Here is a 24494-nt window from a genome sequence, read left to right as displayed (position 1 = left end):
ATTATTAATTAAAAATACAGACACGAACTAGTTCGTTCATTCAATAATTAATTTATAATTGATGTCGGTCTCTCACTACCGTGAGGTACCACAGCTAGTTGATTAAATATATTTCACTGATTTACAGTAGTTCTTGATTATGTTTAACCCGATGTTGCGACATTACAAGTATTATCCTGCATTATGATAATACCTGTAATGTGGCAAAGAAAAATTTTCAATAAATAAATACATATTAATTCACCACTTTAATGTTTTTCTTAAATACAATAAATTATACAAAAAAATGCAAAATATAAAAAAAGAAAATAATAAACTTTATCAGTTTTTTAAAATTAAATAACAGTTTTTGATTAGGTAGTAAAAAATGTTTTTTAAAGTTGCGGCTATTTAAAATTTAATATCTAATGTGGCTAGAAAATGTTGTAAAAATATACTTATGTCTAATTAAAAATCTAAGTAATTCTAATGAAACTAACATTCAACTGAAACTAACATTCAAAAGTTTGCCGATCCCTGATCTAGTCCTTTTTCGAGCTAACGCAATTCTCTCATCGGTACTTCTACTACTAGAAGCATTATTCAAACTCCATTGGACTTGTTTCTTTATGTGTTCTGAAATCCCGTTCCATTAATTCTGGGAAAAAGCCAAAAGTCGTACAAATCCATGTCTCGTGAGTAAAGGGACTTTCAAGCCTGTGTATTTTTTATTCAGAGAGTTTACCTTAATCATAGTGGAAAATCTTATTCTTTCACAGAAGCAAATAAAATCGTCTTTAAAATTATTCTTTTACAGAAGGAAATAAAATCGTTCTCCTAAATTATTACATTTCTTTGAATATTTCAGTGAAAGAACGACAAATTCATTACTATTTTTTTTAATTTGCCTAAATAGAATACATCCTATTGTCTTATAAATATTTTACGTGTTTATGTTCGGATATTTGGTGTTACTCAGACTATTAAGACTGCCTGACAACGATCAACGTTCTGTACACATATACTTAACATAAGTGCAAAACAACCCCAGCTTGCAACTGGTTAACATAAGAAAATTGTGTCTTTATATATACTACAATGTACTAAATTTTCTAATAAAATATTAATTATAAAGACAATCAAGAAAATATTTGTTTCTAACTTTTCTTAAATCATATGCCACAAATACAATATGACTTTATGCGCACATTTATTACTGTAACCGTAATAATCAAACGAGAAAGCAGACAATCTTGATTTTATTACTTCGCCAAAAATATCATATATAATCTTTAATAAATAGAATAGGAAATAAATTTCTTTCCAAAGAAAAATTAATGAAAATCAAGAGACGCTTTCATATAAAAATGTTTGGAAACATGTACTACATTCTGCGCCTCTTTTGATTGACGGTAATATAAATAAGATGTTTATAGATACGATCAAAAATCTCAGAATACTATGTACCATTCGATTTCGACTTAATCTTCGTGAATTCTCAGTAATCCAATAATATTTAGTAATAAATTTAAAAATATATTTAAGCTCTTGAATTTGTGATTATATTTTATATACATGTATATTAAGATCTTCACTCGAAACGAGGTCATAATTAAAAATTCGATTCGAAATACGAAAATATGATCTATTCCCAAATCTTAATATTTGACGTCTGCATCCTTATCAAATTCACATTTTATTTTGAAAAAATACTTCACCTATAAATAACTCATTTTGTCACTTCGTATCACATACGTATAATATGTAAATAAAAATTTACATGTATGGTATAACATGAACATGTATTTTGTTTTTATAGGGAAGAGGGCTAAGGGTCTTGTGGCAGCTGCATGGTTGATAAGCATATTTTTTTCTGTGCCAATCCTGGTACTATACGAAGAAACAGTAATTCAAGGTATGTATTTTTTTAACATGAACCATTAAGAATTGTATTATGAGAACAGTTTTAATTATTAAATTAAGCGTCATTTTAAGTTTCGACTGCGTGTGTAACATATAAAGAAGTTAAACATATTTAACTGAATATTATATGGTATTCGATTAATTTTATTGCCGATGACGTAAAAAGTCAAACTCTAAAGTAATTTTTCCCGGAAACTTCAACATTCAATTTGGTATAAAACAGTTCTAGGAAGTTTTAATATTAAAGGTTTTTTTTCGTTGAAAGTTCCAGTAAGCACTGACGAATCTTCATAAACGATGAAAGTGTACTTAGTAGACACAAAATAAATTATACATACTACAGAATTTAAGATCTAGCAAATGTTTAATAACCGAGTCGTGAAAGATTTTTATATACTGAAGTGATTCTCAATTGTGGCAAAGTATCGTCGATTGTAATAGATGTTAAATTGATATTAATATTATTATTAATAAATACTATTCATACATAAAATTCTTATACATATATAAGTTAGGTATTTTCGCATCATTCAAAATCTTAATTTTCTTATATATTCATAAATAATGTATATTTTATATTAAAGACTTAATATCATATTCCCACGTTTAATTAATATGTATATATTCATATATAAGGCTTTAAACAACTATGGTCCTTTATTTATCTCTAGAAATATATAATATAACTTTTGACGGTTCTGAAAAGAAAATAGTAAAATTAACGTTCACGTACTATTTACTTAAATATATTATAATTCATGGCAAATACTTACTGAAAATTTATATAATATAAAAAAATATTAAACATATATAATAAAATGTACATTTAAAATAAATTTTATTTTATTTTGTAAGAATGAATAAAAAAGCATATGTTTAAATATGTGTAAATATTACTTATAAATTTAATTCAATTAAAATTACATCTTTTATAATTAATTCTAAATTAACAATTTATAAATCCCATTTTACTTTTCGTTTATTTTATATTGTTAATTAAATATAATAGTTTTAATAAATTATTTTATTATTCAGGTGTATAGCTATGTATACATAATACATTGTATACATAATATCAAAATGAAAATTTTTTTTTTTAACCCATTGCGTGCTAATGACTATAATTATTATTAAAGCAATTTAAATCGTGCAAATTGCGCTCGTGCTGTTATCGTAGAAAATATTTAAATATTTACATAGGTCAGAAAATAAAATAGATATTGAGTATTTAGAATTTTAGAATACTTATCTAATATACACTTTCTATTGAAATCATATAAATATTCCAATCAAATTCGTATTAAAGCTTTTTACAATATATATAATACTATATTGCTTCGGTGAACTCATTGTAGAGGATTATGAAAAGCTAGTAAAATCTAATTTGTGAAGTAACTATGCCAAATATGCTTTAGATCGGTCAAAGGGTGTAAAATTGTATTGACTATAGAGCAACCCTTGGCAAATTGCTACCCACAAACTATATATATATATATATATATATCTAGGAAATTATATCTCTTCGTGCATTTTCGACAATTGAATTTTCCTAATATAGTTTGCATTCAGCAAATCATAGCACGAATAGTTTATGTGTTAATAATAATTTGATTATGATGCTATTATTAGTAATAAAATCGATTTGCTGACACTCGATTGCTTTTAACAATAATACGGACATAAATAAACTAAATTAAGAAGTATTAATTTTTTTAAATGTATTAATGTAAATATTGTATTATTTGTCTCGTTTTTTATAGTGTTCACTTTATTATATACATGCTATGATTCTTTCATATTTTTTGGTACTTCTTAAAGTAAAATTAATCAGAATAGTTTAAATCTTGTATTTTAAAACAATTAGGTAAAGAATGCAAAGCTTTAAGCTAATGATAGTATGAATGTGCAAGGTCTGGACTACGTGGTGGATGCATTAACACATCCCTTTACAATTGCATTTTTTGACGAGTTTCTATAGCAACGTGTAGTCTGGTATCATCATGGTATAGCACAATGCTATTTATATTAAACAACTGATTGGTTTGGTATAACAGCGGCTTGTAATATACGATACCTTTTCCAATCCGATTAAATTACACATATTTCATGCCTTTGCTTGCTCTGAATTGGATCGTGTTCTATCTTGACTTACATTGTTTTACCGAATCTATTTGTTATCTTCATTAAAACAAATACGCTTTATAAACAAACTCTTTTATTTAGTCCATTAGAAACTACGACCCATACATAAACAAAAATCACTGTGCGGATTAAGTCTAGGGTCGACCTCCTACCTAGGCTGTCGCAAGTAGTCGGATAAGCCAGTACTGATCGTTTTCGGCATCACTAAATAATTTAAGGAATCTGATAAGTGATTTCAAGAAGTAAAGAACGAGAAAACATGCCTGATAAAAATAATCAACGACTTAATTTGCAATATATATCAATGCTGAAACAAAAAAAAAACGTTGTTCTATTTTCTCTATAAGAGAAAATTATTTTATTAGCTTTGAAAAAGCAAGAAAAAAAATGCTACGAAGCAATTAACATTGTTTCGCTAAACAAATAGTTATTCTTATTTATATAAATCACTACGATAAAAACAACCTCAGATTTAAATTAAGGCACCAAAGGTTAAAGCACATATTACTTTAAAGATTGAAGATCACATATCAACAGGTCCAGATCTTTATTCAAATGTATTTAAATTAGCATTTAATACATCTAAAAAAATCTTATCCTTAAATTATAAAATGATTTTTAGTGCTTTTTCCCTGAATTAAAACCACGAACGTTTTACTTGATATTTTTATTATTTATTATAGCTATGTAGCTAATAATAAAATTGTAAATATTAAAATAGTTATTAACTAGTATTATTAAATTACATATTTTACCAAAATATACATTTTTATCTTCTGTATAAATAATATGTATCAGACAAATCTTTTCGATTAAGAAATGTTTGCATTGCATCCAAATAACAAATCAGCACTTCTGTCTACCAACTTGATATCGCTAAATTGATACAAATTAATTTTCTTGACTATCCCAAGCTTCCGTAAATGTCTCTAAACAGTAATGAGAATAACTTTCAATGTCACCAATCTCACGTGTAAGTAAACATCATGTCTATGCTATAGTAAATTCTACATCGTCGGCCCCTTATACGGCACAATTTATCTCACACATTTTTGCCTTTTTAGTAGTAGAAAACACGACGATAATGTATTATATTTTCTGACGTTGGTAACGGTACAAAAATATGTTATTATTTATAGTGTTTAAAATTAAACACTATACATTAAAACTGCAATTTTATTCAAAATTCTAAAGACTATTTGTCATATCCATGTATCAATGCTGTTCTCTGAATATTTATCTTTTAGTGTAAAAAGTATTTAAGCAAAAGGACAAACTAAAATTAATTTGGAATTATTCAAGAAAGACTTTCAGACAACAACCATTATCAAATATGTATATGTAAATTAAAAAATCATTAATATAAAATACTGCAAAATAATAACCTTGTAATAAAAGAGATCTTAAATCCAAATTATTCCGTTAAGATATTTATTTATTCGCAAGTAGAAATACACGATTTCCCTAATAAGTTAACGCACTCTGACAGAAAAGTATAAAAGTAAACTTCTCAAAGCGCCGGTAATCGTAAAAATCACATTCCCCGATACACAATACGCCTTCGGTGGAAACTTCGGTTGTTTTAAAAGCGTTCGAATAACAAACGACCGCCTTCACTTTTAACTGCGCCGTTTTGTTTCAAGTAATTACGGCGAGGCGTTGAAACGTTGCACATAGTTGAAATCTGGAAGGCATATAAATTTTGTTCGTAAATTTTTAGTTCGATGGTACCCCCCTGCGAGAATGAAACTCGTCCGAACCAAATAATTGTCCAAATGTTGAAACGACTCAATCGGCGCGGCCCACGATGCTACAATAGCAGGATACATAAATAATGATAAACATTACATGGCACAATACGGCCCATAAAAATTGATACACTATCACACATCATTTTTTTATATATGGTAATAAGCGAGATAAAACGTATGTACAATTTATGTTTCATCACCATATGTACCAATTATGATTGTAATAGATTTAACTACACAGCAATTTTACATTCTTTTCCACCTAGTTAGATGTTTATTTAGATAAAAGTTCTTAGATACAGAGACTTATCGTGGTACTGTGTACTGTATCTTGATAACATTTTCACAGCTCAAGGATATTATAATTTTAATATATAAAGCTAACTTATATTTTCTAGTGAATTTATTTGTTTTGTTACCAACAAATTTATTAAATAAAATATTACTTAACAAAACTATACATACTAGGAATATCTTAGTATGTAAATTAATTTATCAAATTTATGCAAGAAAAATTAAACCTAGCAAATAATATATATTCATAAATTTAGACAACACTCTAAAGTATTTTTAATTATATTTATGATATTCAAAAATTAAAAAAATGCAAAAAATATATAAAATACATAATCAAATGTATTTATATGTTAAAATTGTTTCGAGTTAAATCACGTCGGGGTTCACCACCTTCGAATTTTGAGACCGAAAAAGTGTGATTTTTGAGTTGTGTTATTCCCGGATACGATTTCTTGTAACAACTGAAATCTGTCGTGATATTCTCTCTGGACGATCCGCTGATGTGTCTCGTGGCTCGTCTTTGCTGCTGTAATTACGTTGCGTCTTTGTGTCGTCTTCCTGGCATCTCTAGAACAGTGTTTCCCAACTTTCTTTATGCCATGCCCCACGGTAGTCTTTTCAAAAGTCATATGCCCCACCGACCTCTTTTTTAATTAAACAGTAGTGTGAAATAGCCGATAATTTCCGACGTGTCCCATCTATGAAGCGTGGTGCCCCACCGTGAGAAACACTGCTCTAGATCTCTCTCTATGTGACCAAGTGTCACATATTTTATAATTCTGATTTAATACAACACTTTTAGCACTTTTGTGAACAAATTGAATCGCTTTTTGACACATCACGTGTCAAAAATATGTTAACGCATTAAAAGGAAAAAGGCGATCAGTAACCAAGGAATCGAAGAACAATAGTCATGTAAAATCACCACGATAGACGAGTGGTATAAGTCTCTGACTATTGCCCTGAAAGGCCTAGGTTCGAATCCTATACGGACCATAGTGTTTTTAAATTTCTATCGTGTCTGAGATCGCAATTAGTGATTATTAAAAAATTATAATTCTACTAACTCATTTTCCAAGAATATCCTAATCTCACAGAGGAATATCAGGAGTATTAATTAAATTCATAAGCACGAGCTAGTTTGTTCATTAACTGTAAGTTGTAATTATAATTTATAACTGATGTCGGTTTCTCACTAACGTGAGGTACCGCAGCTAGTTGATTAAATGGAGGTCAATGATTTACAGTAGTTCTTGATTATGTTTATCCTGATGTTGTGAAATTACAAACATTATACCGCAGGGGAGGGGACAAATTACCAGTGCCCGTTCTCTTTGAGGGGCTCAACTCTGAAAATTATAGCAAAAATATATTTATAAAAAAAGTAAAAAGCGACATCAAAAAATGAATTTGAACTAAACCACATTTATTTGAGATGTACCTATGTAAACACTGATATATTTCAGGTAAAAGCTCCTTTAGCTCTTTTTAATACATATTATACAAAAATAAAAAGAGCGGAATATTGTCTTCAAAAACACCCACTTTCTATGTAGTACTTCCATAATAAACATTATTATTCAAAGGGACGGATTGTAGTGTTTTGACACACTCCGGTAAAAGCTCCTTTAGCTCTTTTTAATACATATTATACAAAAATAAAAAGAGCGGAATATTGTCTTCAAAAACACCCACTTTCTATGTAGTACTTCCATAATAAACATTATTATTCAAAGGGACGGATTTATGTTAAAGGTTGTTTGCAAATTATTTTTGATTTTATTGCCTTTTGATCGCTTAAAAAATATTAAACATGAGAGAAAATACTCAAATAATGTAAATTAGTAGCAGTAAATTTAGGTATTCGATCTGAAAATTCACATGGAATACCTAAAGAAAAAGAAAAGAAATAACGAAAAATCATCAACAGCACCAGCTGAATAAAATAAATTTAATGTTTTTATAAATTATATTATCGGTAATTTGACAACTAGATTAAATGCAAAAAAATAAATAAATAATATATTCAGTTTCATGTACTTATTCCTAAAATAAAATCTAGAAAAAATAGTCTCGAATATATCCCTAAAATATTTTTTTTAAATATGTCATTTCAGTAAAATCATATAGAAATACATTTTCAGCAGTAGATATATATGTTTACCAGTGAAAATATCAATTATCTGCCAGGTGAACGCTCGGTAACGAGCCGAGCATTCACCTGCTAGATACGATGTTATTACTTTTGACGTGGATTTTTGCCTTCTGAGAAGGGATAATTGTTTTTTGCGCTCTCCTATAGGTCAAAATTTGGTTTATATGTGTTTTTATATTTATTTGTAGCATAAAAGGGATAACTTGTCGCAATTATTATTTTATCAATAAATTATATTACAATGTTAAAAAATATATAAAATTTAATTTTTGTTTTGAGGCCCGGAATCATTGTTTTTCCAGGGCCCGGGTTCGCTTTCAGTGACCCTGCATATACGAGTCTAATAGTTAAATAGTTTTTGAAGATCTGATGTTGGCACCTTGAATTATTGTAAACCGTTTTATATTTTTCATGCTAGCGAATGATGTGCGAGTTTATCTTAATCAATTAGCCATAGAGAAAATTCCAGATCTCTAATGTACGCCCTTATTATCTGGCACATCTAGATAATAAAAGGCAATGCTATATAATTATTTAATCGCGCGTTTAAATGAGGACCATAATATCGTTTGTAAATGACACTTATTTTGTATAATATTAATTTCTATCGAGGGTTATTTTAATGAACGCTTTGTTTAAATGACGGTTTTTAACGCAGAATTATTAAACTGCCTCTCCATTTATATAGAAATGTAAAATTTATTTATTTAATGCAAAATACATATTTTCTTTATTTTTATTCATGTATAAATATTTATATTTATATAAATAAAAATTGCTTTTATTAAATTTGTTTATTTGTAATTATATTTTAAACCCACCGTTACTTCTCTTTTGATCGCTTTTCGATCCTTATAAAGGTTAGTACATTAATAAATTTGAATATTAATGATAAAACTAAATAAATAAGTTGTATATTCTATGAAGTAAATTAAAATTATATCGTATAAAAATAAAGCAATGTGTACACAGCAATCTTCTTTCGGATCATTAAATTGTTTATTACTATGTGACATTTATTGTCATAATCGGGTTATTATTGTAGCTTTAAGGTATTTCTACAAAAAAGTGTTAACCTCCGTGAAAAAAATAATTTACTCTGAGCTGCAAAAAAGATGTGTTATATCACCTCTTCGCAATATCAATTAATATTTTTTTTAGTCAAAGGACTGTATTATTAATTATTCATCACTATCTTGTTTATTAATTTTTTTCAATAATTACAATAATAATTATATTAAGAAATAAAAAAGTTACATCAAAATAAAAATAAATATTTACTTATTCAATCCCCTTCAGTAGATACTATTGTATTCCATCTATTTAAGTGTAGTAAATATTGAATTTCACCATACATTTAATGGTTATTTTTTTATTATTAGACTCGGTCAAAGGATCGATTTCGATACCTGCCCCTTCAGAACCCACTTTTTTGTGACTTTGATTTAAATATAGCATCTAATAATGAAGTGGTTATTTTTTTATTTGTTGATCAAATCACGAAACACTCACGCGCACAGCATTGATCTCTTCAGTATCCACACGCCCTTTTTTTACACTCTCGCCTATGTTTTTCAAATATTCTCTAGAAATATTTGAGCTTTTCTTCTAATTGTTGTATAGTCTGAGTCATCTTTGACATTAACGCGAATGTTTTTAGTTACAGTAGCTAAATTTTTTTTTTAAATATTCGTATTTTTTTTATTTTGCTTAAATTCTTTATCTTGAAACATGGCTTGAAAAAATATTTATTTGTGATGAATAACTTTTTCTAGATGTCTATCAATCGACAGAATACTAAACACGTGCTGCAAAACCGTTGGCTGAAACACTACTGATAATCAAAGATTATTATATAAAAGCGACATTTAAAGTGAATTATATACTATGCATATATTATACAGAAAATACACGAGCAATATAATGTCATGACACAGGCGAGAATTAACGTGTTAAATACATATCAGATATAATACAATAATACAAGATTTGATTCACCAAGCTTACTATATAATCTCGACCGATAACTTACCCCCCTGCGAGATAGAAATTCTCCAATTCGCCCAAACGTTGAAATGGCTCAATCGTAGGATACATAAATATACATAATCACCGGCGAAACAATATAATTTATATACAAATATCGAATGTACGTATTTTTTTCAATAGTCACTCCTAATATATCGTGTCTTTCTCAGTGTATAAATTAGCAATTAATAATCGTTCGATGTGCGCTCGCGTGGCGTTTTGTTTGAACTTGTTTCATGGACATAAATTTTCCCGAAGAGAAAATTAGTCATTCGTACATATTGTTTAATTGTTGTACGCCTCGAGTGACAGCTGGCTATAAACAATATAATTCACGCTGAGAACAATTACGAACAAATCTATACATATGCATATTCAATAGCTGTAATGGAGATGTGTTTGAATCAGTTTAATTTTAATACCATATACAAAAGTAGTACATACATAAATGTATAAATATAGTCTTAGCTATTATAACGGGACACGCTTTAAAATATTTTGATTTAAAAAAAAATTTTACTGATTAATTTAAAATATAGCGTTTTTGCTAAGTCCTGATAAAATTGGATGTCTCCTATTTTAATTCGTTATACCTTTTATAAATAGCATTAAATATATACAGAGACTCTGTAAAGGTTAAAGTGAGAATATGAATATTATATTTTATTCGCAAGGAGTGAATAAGACCAATGTCAATAAACGAATTTTTCGCATCACGCTTTTCAAAATACGGTAACATGACTCAAGGAATAATATACATACGAGTCCAAACCAGGAACTGGAACAAAGCGAATTACAGCTTTTTAGGCTTTGCAGTGCTATTCCGTTCCAAAATATTAAAAACAAATTTAAATGTGGCTCTTAAAGTGCCAAGAAACTGTTAACTAACAAGCACAAACAGTGAATCATAAAGGAGACTCGAAACTTGGTGGTTTCAAGGCTTTACATCAGTGCTTCTTAACCTGTGGTGCGAGAAAGTATTTCCACGGGTGCGTAAGAACTTTCCTTTAGAATTTTTAGATGTGAAATATAAAATTTAAAACTCTTATGGTATATAAATTTGACTTGACTGAAATATGTACTTTTGGAGGCCATGTTATACTTTTCTATGTTTTTATATTGTAGTAACCCACGTTGAGTCGAAAAAACTGATTTAAATAAAAATGCTGATTATGAATTTACCTATATAAAATAAAAGATGGTTTGCAACGATCACAGTGCATTTTATGTTACAATATATTTCCAAACCTAAATCTTAAACCATCAATGGTTCTAAAGCTACAGCAACTTATTTGATACCAGCAGATTTTTACATATCGAGTTATGAATTAAAATTGTGCACACTTTCCCTTGCTTGATTCAATCGTTCTGAAAAATTGGTATTTCTGATTTCTCGATGATTTTAATTTCTCGAGAAATGAGAATTCTGGAGAAATTTTGATGAATAAAAAAATATATGTAATACAGTAATGTATTGCATATGCATTATTATATATTATTCTTAAAATAACTCTTTAAATAACACATGCCATTTAAAGTAAAATGGAAAAATTCCCTTTGTTTTGTGTTAATGCCAGTTTAATCGAAGTATTGTGCAATAAATGCATAAAGACTTGTGTGGTTTAGCAATACAAAATATTATTTTAAATATAGAACCATAATTTTATTTCAGTAACACATTAAAATAAGATGTAACTGCTAACATATTGTTTGAATATCGTTTCAATAAACTAGTAGACTTGTGAATGAAAGCTCATTTCACAAATGTGTACACAATTTAAAGCGTTTGTAAAGCTCACTGAATAACTATTTTTAAATTATATATATATATATATATATATATATAAATATATATATATATATATATATATATATATATATATATATATATATATATATATATATATATATATATATATATATATATATATATATATTACTAAAAATAGAAAAATCAATATCTTACTTTTCATTATTATACTGATTCATTTTAATAAATCAGTGTTTTCAGAGAAAACACACGCTACATGTTAGATAAAGTTGTTAATCAAATAAAAATATACTTTCCTAATTATTTCACTCAGAGTTCATTCAAAGTTTTGTACTACAATCTATTTACAATTGATGTTAATAAATAATGAATAATATACACAAGTATAACTTCTGTTTATCAGAGGAGGAAATAATTTATATATCAAAGGAAATTAATAACACAAACGATTTGTATGTATTTTGAGTTATTTATTTATTTTACATAGACTTCTTCCAATTTAATTTTGCTCTTTAGGATTTTTTATCATTGACATATTACTTTGCTCTGAATGTTTTGTTAGTTCATTATATATGTAGCACTACATTAATTAAATTAAAATAAATAAGTACTTATTGAAATTTAAATGGTATTTTATTAGGGAATATTCCAAGAATAAAATAATATTAACGATCTATTTTATGGATTATTTTTTAATTTATTTTTATTTAAAAACTCGATTAACTACAGTTTATATAAAATGCTTATTAACTAAATCGTATATAACTTTTTAATATAGGTAGATAAGTAAGCTTTTGAGTTTCTTATTTATATAATAATATGTTACGTTATTAAGTTCCTTAATTTTATTTGTTTACTTTTAGTTTTACATTAGATTTACTTTTTTTTATATCACTTTATTAGGATTATTCTAAATTATTTTATTTTTATCTAAAATTTGTACTTATGTATAGCAATTTTATTTATACGCATAGGATATAAAACGTTTTACGACAGATCAAACATGTTTTGATAATATTTTTGCGAAGAAAAAACCCTTACATAAACATGCGTGAAAATGAACGATTTTCCATAATGTAAACATGCAGTATTCTTTGTCACGTTTTGGCAGTACAAAAAATAATATATATTTGTATATATGTTTTTATTTACGTAACCCTTAGACCTTCTTAGGACAAGGACTTGCTTTTTGCGCTTCGAATTTGGGACTACAATCAAACACTTCTTATATCCGATTTTTCAGATATTCGTAGCATACTTGAATATTTTTTTATCATATATACAACATAAGTTAAGTAATTCATATAAAAAAATATGCGTAAAGCAACTCGTTAGTGAAAAAATAAATGTTTTTCAAATTATTTTTAAATTGATTTATGACGAAATAGTAAAATCATTTTATATTATATTATAATAACATACTGTCTGTACTAATTATATAATAATTATATCATTTTATTAACTGTCAGTTTTTATTGATGTGGGAATTTAAATAGACGTCATATATACGGATTTTGAGAAAGCTTTCGAAAAAGTTTGTGTCTCCGATGATTTAACTCGATTATTCTCAAGTTATTTAAATTGTTGTAGAATGACGGCCAATTGTTGAAAAAATATTTCACCCCTTCAGGAGTTCCTCAAGAGTGCAACCTAGACACTGTGCTCTTCAAATTATTTAATAATAACATAAATACGGCAGTTCCAAATTTTCAAACTCTCCAAACTAGGGATTCCAATCCCGGGCCAAAATTTTGATCCCGGGATTTCGGTATTGCACTTAGTCGATCCTGGGATCCCGGGACCAGTCCCGGGATAATTTTCATGTTATTTTATCGATAAAAATAATTTAAAATGAATAATACAATATATTTTTACATCTGTTTTTTATAACGTACAATGTATAAAGTACGTATAATTTTAGTCTTGGACTTAAAATAGAAAATAATATAATAAAAATAAAAAAGGGAAGGTCTTATATATTTATTTGAGAAGATAAAAAATGAACTTTTGACAATGTATGTACATATGTACATTCATAGACACAATTAATGGAAAACATTATTTTGAATAAAACTCACGATGTAACATCAAAGCATCAAGCGTTTCATCATTTAGCCTTGATCTGATTTTGGTTCCTAAGCAGCCTACTGCTGAAAAAGCACGTTCAGACTCACAGCCTCAAAGATTCACAGATGACACGTGCAACTCGCGCAAGTTTTTACACGAAATATAACGATTTTGTCAATAATAATTCGATTGTGCTTGATAAATCAATCAATCCGAAAAATTCGGGATTATGTTTTATAATCCCGGGACTCATCGGGTATTGAAAATCGTTCGGGATCCCGGGATCCCGGGATTGGAATCCCTACTCCAAACTATCCAACTCAACAAAAATATTTTTAATAATTTTTAATGCCTAATTAAAATATTTCGCATAAAATCGTAATTCATAAAATATGTCGCAGCGATGATTAATCTTTATATTTATTTGTAGCATAGAATGGGTTAAATCGTACTTATTATTATTTATTCAAGAATTTTTCCCATGGCCTTACGATCTCGATGGGAACATTTTGTCAAAATAAACTTTCACTAAAGATCTTAGAATCACTTTTGGATGCAAGTGGAGGTTCTCTTTACACGTAAACAACGTCTGCGATAAATCTTCCAAGATGCTTGGCTTTATTGTGTGGAACGCATTTCACTTTGACGACTCGTCAGTTATTCGCGTATGACACTTTAGTTTGCAACATTCTTGAATCGGGATATATAATTTGTAATCTACGAATAACCAAATACTACTTTTTAATCTAAAGAGTTTAGAAAAGGTTCTTGAGATACATTTATAACAGTATATTTGGCTATTATTATCTGTTCTTGTATCCCAACGTTTTTTTTAGAAGCGTTGGAGTTTTATGTCACTAAGTATTTCTTCAAACTTCTGAAGAGTGTTGTCGACGTTGGCATTGCACATTGATTAATTTAATATCAGCCATGAGAATCGATGGTTTAATAATTTATATAAATAAATTATTTGATAGTAACATATAACACTAGTACATTGTATTTGATTCAATTTAATTTTACGATTTTTCACACTATATTATGTTGAGGTCAATCGCTTTTTAATAAGCGCTCGTTGGCTGAGGCTGGAGGCTGTATATATCTATCAAGAGTTTATATCGAACACATTACATAAAATACAGCTATTATGTGTCATTTTATAGTTGCGAATTTGTGTCGGATGTGCCTTTAGAAATTCGTTTTGTGAAAGGAGAAAGGATGACGGGAATTGTTATGGCAAGGAAGACCGTACAAACTTTGATTCCCTTTTGTAACTTGAGAAACACGACTCAGAAATGTTTTGTTTTCTATTTAACTGGAATTAGTCGAAAGGGAAGCAATTAACGTTTAAGCGATTCAATTCTGTAGCGTATATTACATATGCATGTTATTTTCAGATCGTACATACATATTATATATTTAGATAGATAGGAGATGAGTTCAATATTGATAATTGAACCTTCATTTTAGTCTATAATTATCTGTTGAGGTATGTTAACTTTTATATATCTCGAAAGCGTGAAATCTCAATCTGCGTTGACCTTTTGAAAGTGTGACTCGTTGCAATAATTAGCTCTTCGGATATTCAAAGAGCAGAGTTATCTGATGTTGCCAAACGGTCAAGGTGACCAAGAACAATGCGAACATAACGCGCCATCGACGTTATTTATTTTAATTAAAAAGAAGCCAATGGACTTTTGCTAAAATGTAGATTTAAATGCATGCAAGCGCAAGTAATATGTATAGATATTGAATGCACTCCCTGGAACTTTAATTAACAAATATTGTAAAAAAAGACGCATTACTTTTATTGAAATATGAATTCAATTACACTGTAAAACAAGCAATACTATACAAATCAAACATGAATTCAATTTAAATATAGTCTGTTCCAATTTAGTATTCCTATTTGTTCGAAATGTATTTACATCACAACTCACATTCTTTTTAGCCCCACGGCGATGTTTCTATTCAGATCATTTCCTCCGTATTACATCTTCTTGACCAGGGGTTGGGTGTAGTCTTTGGAATGAACCCAAATTTTGTGGTACAAATACATTTTATTAATATGTATTTGTTCATCTTTTATTGTTTGTATTCTAATCCTAAAATATGTATAAGAGTAATAAAAAATTCAATCAAATAATCCTCTCCGCAAATAATTTTGACACATGGTATCAATATTATGTCAATCATTCACAGTATTCATTCAAAGAATTTATTTATAAATATTTAATATAACGCTACTATTACATTAAACTTCTAAATTGTATACATATTATACAAAGAGTAGTAAATATTTAAATTTAACTTTTAAGAGAGTTAGGTTGAATTAGATTCAAAGCTATGTATCAATAGATTTTATCATAAAGTTTTAAAAGGGTTCTCTTGTATAATACTATCTAAGTACATTTGAACTTTCACATGCTATCGAATGGGAATAAAGCTCAAATTGTAATGTTATTCAGGTCAAATGCAGTGTTGGATCGAGCTGGGGTCCACGGAAAAATGGCAAATCTGGATGACCTGCGTCTCACTGACTCTCTTCGTCTTTCCTGCCTTAACCATAACAGCCTGTTACACAATCATAGTCTTGACCATATGGGCTAAGAGCGAGGTCATCATAAGCCCTCCGAGCAGCTCGAGGAAATTCAAAAGGAATCGACATGGTGAGTGGATTTATTTAATTCGTGCCAATTTACTTCATATATATATTCTATTTACTTCCATTAGATATGTTATGGTTGCAGTAGTTATTCATTATGATTCTGACAGGTCTATTGTTCCATATATGGACTCAGCATATGTGTGTACAACCAATGGTCGTGCTTGATATGTTTTGTTTATAATGCCATTATCAAAATAGATGTGATAAAATTTTAATTAATATTATTTCATATATAAGTCAAATTACTCAAGTACTTTTACCTTTACAAAATATATATTTAATAAATTTCAAGATAATTTTAGGCTGTAAATTAAATTTATGGATTTTTACGAAAGATAAAATGAATAATATAAAAACAACTATAATGAAAAAATATGTTTTGTTATTTAAGATGTGTTCATACTATATACTTATTGTTTGTAATAATTTATAATTATCAAGGCCACTTATTTTGAGATATATGTAGATTTATTTCCCCCAAAGATTTAATAATCCGCATAATTATTAATTACTTTGAAAACTGTACAAATTTGAAAGAAAATATTTAAACTTCTTACTTTGAACAAGTTAACAACTGTTTTACTGAATTTAAAGTTGAAAATAACTTTTGTAAAAATTAAATAAAAAATATAGGGGGTTTCTATATTAATTATCAAATAAAAAATATATGTTTTTAATTTTATCATATTTCTTATATTTATGAAATTAACTTCACAGTTTTGCAAAAATAAATTGGTGCTTTAAAATTTCCGGTTTTTAACGTCAAAAATAACAGTTTTTTTATGTTTTAAGCTATTATTTAAATTGCACATGCATTATTAAATGATATTAAGTTATATCAAAATACATGTCGTTTTTTTAATAAATAATAAAAATAGTTTTTTATTGTTTGTTTTTAATTTATTGATTTAAAATATAACTTATTTTTAAAGATTTAACTTTCTCTTATCTCTCGGTTTTTTTTTCATTCATTAGCATAAAAGTTTTAATGCAAATATTTCGATAGCTCTTTTTTTACATCGTCTGCATTTTAATTTTTTTATCTAAAAAGAGCTGCATCTTAGAAATAAATTATGAAAAAGCAAGGTCTGAAGAATAAAGTGGATAAGGTAAAACCTTCCAGCCAAGTTCTTTGATTTTATAGATACTCAATTTTGTCACATAGGGACCGGCATTGTTGTGTTGTAAAACTATTTTACTTCTGTTGACAAGCGCAGGCATATTTTTTACTTTTTGTGCAAACGATCCAGTTTATCACAATTTAATCACACTTTCTGTTACTGTTTTGCCATTTTTAAAAGTCTCATAATGCACAATGCCTTTGTAATCACACCATACACACAAAATAATTTTTTACACTGAGCCCTTCTACGATTGCTGTTTTACAAATGATCGAAAAAACACGACTAGTTTCAAGCTTGATACAAAACAATAATAATTAATAAATATTTTATTATTAATTATTATTTATTAAACAATAATAATTAATAAATAATAATTAATAGTATAGAAATCAAATACTGATATGTCGTTCTAAGAAAATAAATAAAAAAAATTAGACAACTTTTAAAATGCTTTTTTCACTGAAATTCAATATATTAAATATTCAACCAACAGGGCCTTAAAGATAGAGTATATTTAACAATATTATATTAGATTTTCAAGGGCTTTCATAAGAAGTAGGTTATATATTGTATACTTGAAAAATATATTATTTTTTAAGAGGAAGTACTTGTATTCGTCTTTAATTGTTTTAATTGTTTTTTATATTCAAACATAAAAAAAATGCTAATCGATATTGTATTTCAGCTCCGATTGACGTCGATACAAGAAGAGCCAGCTCTAGAGGTCTGATTCCAAGAGCTAAAATTAAAACGGTTAAAATGACTTTCGTCATAGTATTCGGTAAGCATTATTTTTTAATAAAATATAAAATGTATATTTGTAAAGTTCATTTTTAAAGATTCTGCGGGTTTGCTTTATGTAAAAAATATTTTAGAAACCTATTTTATATAAAGCTTACATTTTTCATTATATAAATATTAATATTGAAAGTTTTTTAATAGCTTATGAATAATACTATATTTTAATTAGTAATCATCACCGGGTATTTAACATTCTAAGCTTATCTAGATCAAACCTGGCAGCACTTAAAAATAGTTTTATTTTGTATCTTAGTCTTCATTTTATGCTGGTCTCCGTACATGATCTTCGATCTTCTACAAGTATATGGATGCATACCAACCACGCAAACAGCAGCTGCAGTAGCAACTCTCATACAAAGTTTAGCTCCTTTGAACTCGGCCGCTAATCCGCTCATCTACTGCATCTTCTCTACGCACATATTTAAAAGTTTAAGGTTTGTCAAAATATAATTATTTAATAGACCAATTAATCTTATAATATATAAGGTGGGCCGAAAAGTAATAATAAAAAACATAGTATATCATTTTAACACATCAATTTGACTCATTTCTTAAGTATTATAAATTATCGCTATAAATATAATTTTTTCTCAGATAACGTATATATTATAATTATATACATGAAATATTTTCTAAGCATCGCAATTAAATAAAAGATAAAAATCAACCAAACACGAATATTAAAAATTATTTTTCAGAGAAAGTTTACATTTAGCTTTCATATAATATTATGGTCTGTACATTTAATTAGCTTTTGAGTATATAAAACAAATAGATACATTTTAATGGTTTGTAGAGAAATGAGGAATTCATTAGAAAAAAATAAAATATACAGGAATATAATTTAAGTAAATTTCAGCTTTTGATTTTTATTCTTAGAACAATTATAAATCCCTAATTTAATAAATTTAGATTTTTATTTTTTAACAATTTATTAAAAAATACTAAAAGCTGAATTTTAGATATAATAACTGACTATTTTTTTGTAAATTAATAAGAACTCAAAACTTACACATACACATTAAAACAAAGTACATAATATGCTAGCTAATTTGAATAATTAGTTGACAATGTTAATTTTTGTTGCAAAAAAATATTGTTGAGGCAATTTATAAAAATTTTATAAAAAAAAATATAATTATTTTTCGGTCCTCCTATGCTATATCTAGATATAGGAAAATCGTAAAACGCAAAGTAGCAAAGCCAAATGTAAAATATGTCACGAGCTCGTTGAAAACCCCATGTACGAGTATGTAAGCAATTCAATTGTTGAAGTGAATATATGAGGCATTCAGAATATCAACGGCGAACTAGAGAAGTGCGCGTTTCGTGGTAATTGTCTTCAAAGTTCATTGTGGCTTAGAGCAGTTTGCTATTAAGGGCCAAATAACAATGCTAAAATGTACTTGACATTGTCAACCGTCAGCCATTGTAAGGTTGCGTATTTAATTTGCTTTTTATATTCGAGTTTTTTTAATATTTATTTAAAGTAACAGATATTTTAAAATATTGCTATCTTTAAAGTATTTTAATTGTATTATTTACACAAGCAGTTAGTAATAGGACTTACTTTAAATCAACATGTTGATTACTTATTTAGTTTCATTAGTTCATGAGATTAACGTTCTTATACTTTTTTGTTGCTTAGGTAAAAATAATTTCATATTAAAAAAAAATATTTTTTAGCAAAATTATAAAATTAACATTAAAAAAGACAATGTTAATTAAATACATAATGTTTTTTAAAACATAGTTAATATTTTACTGTGAAAATTATAAATTTATCAGAGGTTTATAGTCTACCATATATTTTCTATATTCTCTATATTATAAAATATTTATTATTGTTTCATTTTATTTTTATAGTTTAGATAAAATATATATTTTTATTTCATTTTTACAGTACAGATAAAAATTATTAACATAAATATTACATGTTTTTACAGAAAGTTATTTGTTTATTAGTTCATTAATTTATTTATAACTGAATGAGTTACGTTCTCACTAGTATCATATTTTTTGATACGTTAAGAGTTATAAAATATGTTTTCAGTCCATTGGACATTGTTCCTTAATTTCCCGTAATATTTACTTTTATTTAAATATATTTAAGAGTTTTTCTTAAAATAAAATGTAATATATTTCCCAATCTTTATAGAAATTATTGCAAGGTTCTAAACAATTTGGAATATTAATTTTATTTTTTTATATGGTGTTGTTTCAGCTAACATTAAATAAAATATTATTGCTTCGATTGATGTCAAAATAGATAAGAATACGTCTACTTGCCGAGTATATAAATAGTACAATAGTTTTATTGTATATTTTAAAAAATACGTAAAGTAAAGATAAAATTAGTTTTCCAAAGCCTTTTATTGTGGGATAGACTTATAATGTCTTGATATATATTTTATATTGGATTTATATAATTATTAAGAAAAGCAATTTCAAAAACTTCATAATTAACATCACAAAACATTTTGACACGTTATTCCTGTTTATGAATTCACGAATTCTCATTAAAAATTTCTTGAGAAAAAGCAAATCTTTTTCTTTTTTTTCTTGAGAAAAAGCAAATCTTTAATTATGAGTTGTTTTAATGATTGAAATTTAATTAAATTTAAATTAAAACTATTTGTAAATTATTCGTATGAAATTAAACTTTTAGAAATATTAATTATTTACATTAGCGTAAAAACTGCATTTTCAGAAAATTGTTTTTGTGTTATAGAATTTAAATGTTATTAAAAACTATCCTCAGATTTGTGTCTAAATACAAGAACTTTAATAAAAGATTGACATGGTAATTTAACTGTAGGTGCGATGAAAGTATGATGAATTGTATTGAAATTTTGCCGAGAAATAAGAAATGCATCTAAATTAGATGCAGTTGAAACAAGAGCAGCAGTTTCTCCTGAATGTATGATACCTTGCATTAGGATTTGTAACAAAGTTTTTACCTATGTTTTTACTAGCCTTGAATCTTTATTTTTCGAAACCCTCTCGTATTATAAAATATTGTTTTTATGTTAAAGCTCATTTACTTATACTCGTAATTGTGACATTGATTACTTTTACAATATATTGACCCATAAAGTTTGTTGTTGATATAATATTATGGTTATCTCATATGAACATTTCGCATGATATTTTCTGAATGAAGTCATCTGGGTTTACGTCTCGTGTAATATATACATATGTACTATAAATTATTACTATAATATTATGCAAAAAATCCTATCTCTAGTTATTAAGAACTATATTTAGTTCATGCATCGATTCGCGTTTTTTCTTTTAAGCGCATATTTGATTTAATTTTTATTTTATTTATTTTGCATTTACATTATTATTATTTTATACTTTGGACATGTTATATACTGTTTATTTGTTAACAGAAAAATTCCTCCTTTTAAGTGGATATGTTGTGGAGGCGGTCGCTTCGGCACCGGTCGCGGCCATTCAGATTCTACGACATTAAGCGAAATGTCAACCTCTTCGCACAGACATAGGAGAACGACCCTTTTACACCGTTGTAGTCGCGAATCGTCAAAGGTAACTCGACTAACACACAACAAATTTCGATTAAATTTTAACCGAGGACAGGTGCCAATCGTGGCCACGCCTACCGTTCACCACTCAAAGTGTACACCTTCGATTCGATTAGACTCGCCTTAGAGCGTAGTTTCACCATGATTGACCGTGTTTCCAGTTTGTCATTGAACAAGAACGTTGCAAGCGTGCAGTATGGCGCAAAAGTCTACTGAATTAATTTTTAATATATGTCATAGAGATGTTGCACATAAAACATGATTCGTGTGTGTTAATAATGCCAATTTTAATTTAAAATAATAAATGGGTATTTTAACCTTCGAGTTTATAAATAACAAATTTCATGTTCATGTTTTTTATATTTTTATTTTTTTTATAATATTTAGTTATTTTTGCCTTGTAGATATAACAATTAGTTATTAAGTTGCTTATTTTAATATATATTTTTAAATTTATATACAATATATGTATTGAATTTTTTATACAAAATAGTTTAAATAAGCTTATAGAAAGACGTTAAAGGGATGAAGGGGTAAGTCACATTTTTTTAATATATTTTCAGATTCATCGTCGATATTGCTGTTACAGCATTTTCTTATAATTTACCATTTTTTCAATAATTATAACTCCTTTTTCCTGCAAATAATAAAAAAATGACTTACCTCTTCCCCCTGACACTAATTAAAAATAATTCTGTTTTTAAAGTGTCGAATTTTATTAATAAATTAAATTATTGTTTATTAGTCAATAATAACGGCTTTTTTTAATTTACTTATTTAGGCACAAAAATTTATTCCTGGAATTAAAATATAAAATAATATTACATAGGTACCAATTTATCAAGTACGCAATAGATTTTAAATAAATTTATTTCCTGACCTAACAAAAAACATATATATTTCAAATGTATATTTTTTAATATATACTGCTAAAAGAATTGTGACTAAAATTGTAAGGAAATAAATTTTCAAACACTATTATCATAATTTATTATTTTTTCTGTAAGCTTTTAAGGACAATTTCTTTAAATCATATTTGACTATTTATTGTGGTGCTACTTACTTACATAATAAAAAAACCACTCAATAAAAAAAGTATGAGGAAACTTTTTCGTCTATTTGCTATTGATGATTGTCAAAAATTAAAGAAAATATTTAAATTTTATTATTTTAGATTAACTATTCTTTCATCGTTTCAGACGACGATCAACAATGGTAACCGGATAAGTGTTCATTCTAATAGAAGAGGTTCAGAAGCTGGTGAGAAGAGGGTTCAACTTATGCTACAACACAACGATGGCAAATGATTAAGGTATGTGGCCAGAGTGCCACCCACCACTACAGGTGACTGTTATTTGTAAAAATAATCTCTATCAAAACTTACATTAATATATTAATCATATACAATAAAATATATAAAGTGAAATTTGTGATATCGGATATGTGTTACGTATAAAAATATAATTGAAGTGTCTATCAAAATTTACAAAAATTAAATTTCTTTTAAAGATATACACGAATATGAAATCATCTAAAATTTACATAATATGTTATACAAACAACATCAAACGACCAACATAAGAGCTTAAGATATTATAAAACAATACGATTATTATATTATACTGGTAAACAAGTAATTAAAACCGCGCTTCAATTAATGATTTGTACGTACAATATATTTAATATAAACGAATAATATACAATTTTAATAATCATATTATATGATCTTTTACGGTTACCAAGAAACGTATTTTATAAAGATATATTTTAAAATAATTTTATAGAGCATTATTATATTCGTAATTATTTATTTATTTATACACGCATATACATACCTAATACAATGTTGTAGATGTTTGTAAAAATATAATTGTAATAAAATGTATTATATATTATTATACATATTTAATATACTTTGTATACTAGTGATAATGTAATACAATATATTATATTATAAAAAATGTATACTATGAACATTTTAAATTAAATAAATTTTATGTTGTCTATCCGACCGTTTATTTGATCTCCTTTTATACACTCACTCGACTAAGATACATAATTTTATGAGAAGTACTATGTGATACATAATTTGAAAAACACATTAATAAAATGCTCAATTTCATGCATTGTTAAGCAAACGGCGTTCTACGTAGCAAAAAAATGGGGGACAAACATTTAGATTATTATTTATATGTTCCAAGAATAATTCAGTGAACCTTAGTTGAAAAATAACTATGTAT

At 27.0% G+C, this 24494-nt stretch overlaps 1 protein-coding gene across 12 annotated transcripts in view; it reads left to right on the top strand.

The window, feature by feature from the left end:
* The window catches only part of CCAP-R (Crustacean cardioactive peptide receptor), a 165557-nt gene extending 141299 nt beyond the window's left edge, over window positions 1-24258 (top strand). For all 12 annotated transcript variants that reach the window (XM_088206125.1, XM_088206120.1, XM_088206124.1 and 9 more), the window contains 6 exons: window positions 1799-1894; window positions 16582-16782; window positions 18591-18686; window positions 18960-19140; window positions 22102-22258; window positions 23454-24258. In XM_088206125.1, coding sequence (XP_088062251.1) covers window positions 1799-1894; window positions 16582-16782; window positions 18591-18686; window positions 18960-19140; window positions 22102-22258; window positions 23454-23561 — 839 coding nt within the window. In that variant the 3' untranslated portion in view covers window positions 23562-24258. The remainder of the gene's footprint in view (window positions 1-1798; window positions 1895-16581; window positions 16783-18590; window positions 18687-18959; window positions 19141-22101; window positions 22259-23453) is intronic.
* The last annotated feature ends 236 nt before the right edge of the window (window positions 24259-24494 follow it).

Source organism: Plectrocnemia conspersa, unplaced genomic scaffold (assembly GCF_051122295.1).
Source record: "Plectrocnemia conspersa isolate PC_06_02 unplaced genomic scaffold, ASM5112229v1 ptg000002l, whole genome shotgun sequence".
NCBI classification, from domain to species: Eukaryota; Metazoa; Arthropoda; class Insecta; order Trichoptera; family Polycentropodidae; genus Plectrocnemia; species Plectrocnemia conspersa.
Note: the sequence above shows the minus strand (reverse complement) of the source record. Positions and strands in the feature narration are given on the sequence as shown.